The following is a 3,654-nucleotide window of genomic DNA, read 5'->3' on the forward strand; positions in this document are numbered from 1 at the left end:
CGCAATGGTAATGGTAGCAGGAGAAATAATGTCCGCATAAGACAATTTCGGACGTATGGCTCCGCCTTCATGCTTCGCGCGTGCCGGCCCAGCCTGGCGATATTTGGGCCGACGACCTTTTTTTTCTTTTTTCTTTTTTTGAACAAAATAAAAACATCCCAGAAGCTAACCTCATCCTCGTTGGCACTCACGGCGACAGTTGGCGTCTCTCACGTTCCGATATATATATATATATATTTTTGACCCTTTTCCTTTTGTCCCTGGATTTTTTACCCGAGAAACAACCCACTAACGCTTTGTCACCATGGACCCCACAATCCTGTGGCTTCGAAAGCCCTTCGGGTTGGGTTCGACGTCCCTATACATACCCGCTTATAATTGCAATCACCATCATTCCAATCACATCCTCTCCTCCCAACCGTCCTTCTTTTTCCCTCTCCCCGGCTTTCCTCCTTTCTCAGGTTCTGATCTGATAGGAAAGAGGGAAAAAAAAAAATAATTAACCAACCTTTAAAGTCTGTACTGAGATAAAATAAGAGATAAATATTAAAAGAGAGAAAGAAAAAGAAAGAAGAAGGGGAGAAGATGAGGGAGGGGAGGGTGATGGTTGGCTTAATTAAGGCCGCTTCCTTTGGACGTCCTCCACTGCTTCCCATGTGAATAATAGTGAAGAGAAAAAGAAGAAGAAAAGAACGGAGAAGAGAAGCGAGCGATGGCGTCGTCGCGGGGCACGCGTGCCGAGAAGGTCCGCCGGATCTTCGAGCGGTTCGACGCGAACGGCGATGGGGGTCTGAACCGGGAGGAGATGACGGCGCTTGTGGTCGCCGTCAACCCACGCGTCAAGTTCAGCGACGAGCAGATCGGCGCCATCCTCGACGAGGTCTTCCGCACCTACGCCGAATTCATCCTCCCCGACCGCGGCCTCACCCTCGATGGCCTCCTCCGCACCTACGATGACGGCGCCGGCGACGTCGACCGCGACTTCGACGCCCTCGACCTCCAACTCCCCGGAGAGACCGAGGCCACCGCCTCCACCTCCGTTGCCGCCACCGCCGCATCCTCCTCGATCGTCGACGACCCCCTCCTCTCCGTCCCCAAAGCCGCCGTCCCCCGCACCGCCGCGCCCTCCTGGGCCACTTCCCCTAACCACGGGATCGCCTACGACTCCTCCTGGGCTCTCCTCGACGACGTCGAGATCCTCGTCAAGCGCCTCCGCTCCAAGCACCTCCAGAAGTCCGCCTCCACCGCGGGCGACAACAGCAGCGGCAACAACAACAACAACAACTTCGACTCCTTCTCGGAGGCCGGGTGGTCGCGCGAGATGGGCCCGGACTTCGACCGGCGAGTAGTCATCTGGGACGAGACCAGCCGCGACTACCTCGTCTTCGTGAAGGAGGTCGCCGCCCTCCGCGGTCGCGCCGACGGGGCCCGCTCTCGTGACGAGGCCTTCGACAACCACATGGCCCTCGGCCGCGCCCTCTACGAGCACCACCTCTTCCGCGACGCCCTACGCAGCTTTCGCCGCGCCTGCGAGCTCCTCCCCACCGACGTCCGCGCCCACTTCCGCGCCGGCAATACCCTCTACGCCCTCAGTCGCCACGCCGAAGCCAAGGAGGAGTTCCTCCTCGCCCTCGAGGCCGCCGAGGCTGGCGGCGCCCAGTCCGCCGACATCCTCCCCCAGATTCACGTCAACCTGGGCATCGCCATGGAGGGCGAGGGCATGATCCTCGGCGCCTGCGAGCACTACCGCGAGGCCGCCATCCTCTGCCCCACCCACTTCCGCGCCCTCAAGCTCCTCGGCAGCGCCCTCTTCGGCGTCGGCGAGTACCGCGCCGCCGTGAAGGCGCTGGAGGAGGCCGTCTTCCTCCGGCCGGACTACGCTGACGCCCACTGCGATCTCGGCTCGGCCCTCCACGCCATGAGTGAGGACGAGAGGGCCATCCAGGAGTTCCAGAAGGCGATCGATTTGAAGCCTGGCCACGTCGATGCTCTGTATAACCTCGGGGGCTTGTTCATGGATGCCGGCCGGTTTGCAAGGGCGTCGGAGATGTACGGCAGGGTTTTGGCCGTTCGGCCGAACAATTGGCGGGCGCAGCTGAACAAGGCGGTGGCTTTGTTGGGCGCCGGGGAGACGGAGGAGGCCAAGAAGGCCCTCAAGGAGGCCTTCAAGATGACCCAGAGGGTGGAGGTCTACGACGCCATTGCCCATCTGAAGACGCTCCAGAAGAAGAAGAAGCTGCCGAAAGGGAATGGTGCCGAGGGAGAGGTGGCTTTCCTCATCGTGGAGCCATCCAAGTTCAAGAGGGTGGGAAGGAAGACCACTTTGAGGCAGGATTTGGCCAATGCCCTGGAGATAAGAGCATTCCAGAGGATCACGAGGTTGAGCCGCTGCGATGTGGACCTCTTGGAGAAGGAAATGAACGAGACCGATGTTCCAATATCCTACTCTGGTAGTGGAGTTGCAGAGAAATCCATCCGCAAAGCTGCCCTGGAAGTAATTCTTCGAAAGTTGCTTCGGTTTCTCAGGCCCGAGACATTTCAAGGGGCTCTCAAAGCAATCAATGAGAAGGTTCTTTCTGTCTTGGATGCCCCTGGATCGGGTCGCATTGATCTGGGGATGTTCTTTGCTGTTCTTGCTCCCATTTGCGCAGGGCCACTCGAGAAGCGCAAGCGGGCTGTCTTTGATGCGCTTCTATGGCGGTCTAACAGTGATGGAGGGACACAGATTAGGAGAAGCGATGCAATCACATATATTAAGCTGCTGCGTGCCGTTTATATCCCTTCACATGGTGTCAGTGACATGTTGGAATTGCACGGAGAGTCGGATCCCTCCATGGTTTCATATGCAGAGTTTCTCGAGATGTTTAATGATCCAGATTGGGGTTTTGGAATCTTAGGCACTTTGGTGAAGCTTGAAGCAGGCGATCGAATTCGTCATGGCCAGCACACCTGCTCGATATGTAGGTACCCCATTATAGGGTCTAGGTTCAAGGAGACGAAGTATCGTTTCAGCTTGTGCAACCGTTGTTACAGTGAAGGGAAGGTACCATCGGATTGCAAGCAGGAGGAGTACAGGTTCAAAGAGTATGGAAGCGAGTCTGAAGCTATGAAAGATAAGTGCCTGTGCTTTAATTTACATTCTAAGAGCTCGCAAGGTGATCCTTGATGAGATAAAGAATCTGTATGATCTAGTTGTTATATCAGATCTTGTGCAAACATGTTTGTGCTAAGCTGTGAGTATGTCTGATTAGCAACTCCTATCCTTGTAAACTAAATGTTTGTTCGGGTAGATTAGTTTTTTTTTTTTTTTTCTTTTCCTTGTTTAGTGGGCAGTTGTAGTTATTCTTTCTTAATTAGTGCTTGACAATGATGGATATATTCAAGGTGACTGCTGTTACTCTGTAATTCTAATGATGTTTAATTATAAAATCTTTCTATAGTTCTAGCTGTATATGATATAATATTTTGGATTAGTACAGACAGATTCGTTTTTGTATGTTTAAAGCGAATATTGGTTGTTGTGGGCGACTTGATGGTAGGGTTGCATGTAGGCATTAGACTTTGGGTCTCTGTGTGTTGGACATGTTGTGCTAACAACTATTAGTGGCATACCAAGGGTTTGGGCTTCCAACACAAAGTGTCAATTTCGTACTT

At 53.9% G+C, this 3,654-nt stretch overlaps 1 protein-coding gene across 1 annotated transcript; it reads left to right on the forward strand.

The window, feature by feature from the left end:
- The first annotated feature begins 515 nt into the window (after positions 1 to 515).
- On the forward strand, positions 516 to 3,451 carry LOC105041356 (uncharacterized TPR repeat-containing protein At1g05150). The gene has a single exon (XM_010918298.4). The coding sequence runs from the start codon at positions 713 to 715 to the stop codon at positions 3,164 to 3,166; it is 2,454 nt and encodes an 817-aa protein (XP_010916600.1). The 5' UTR covers positions 516 to 712; the 3' UTR covers positions 3,167 to 3,451.
- The last annotated feature ends 203 nt before the right edge of the window (positions 3,452 to 3,654 follow it).

Source organism: Elaeis guineensis, chromosome 3 (genome assembly GCF_000442705.2).
Source record: "Elaeis guineensis isolate ETL-2024a chromosome 3, EG11, whole genome shotgun sequence".
In the NCBI taxonomy this organism is placed as follows: Eukaryota; Viridiplantae; Streptophyta; class Magnoliopsida; order Arecales; family Arecaceae; genus Elaeis; species Elaeis guineensis.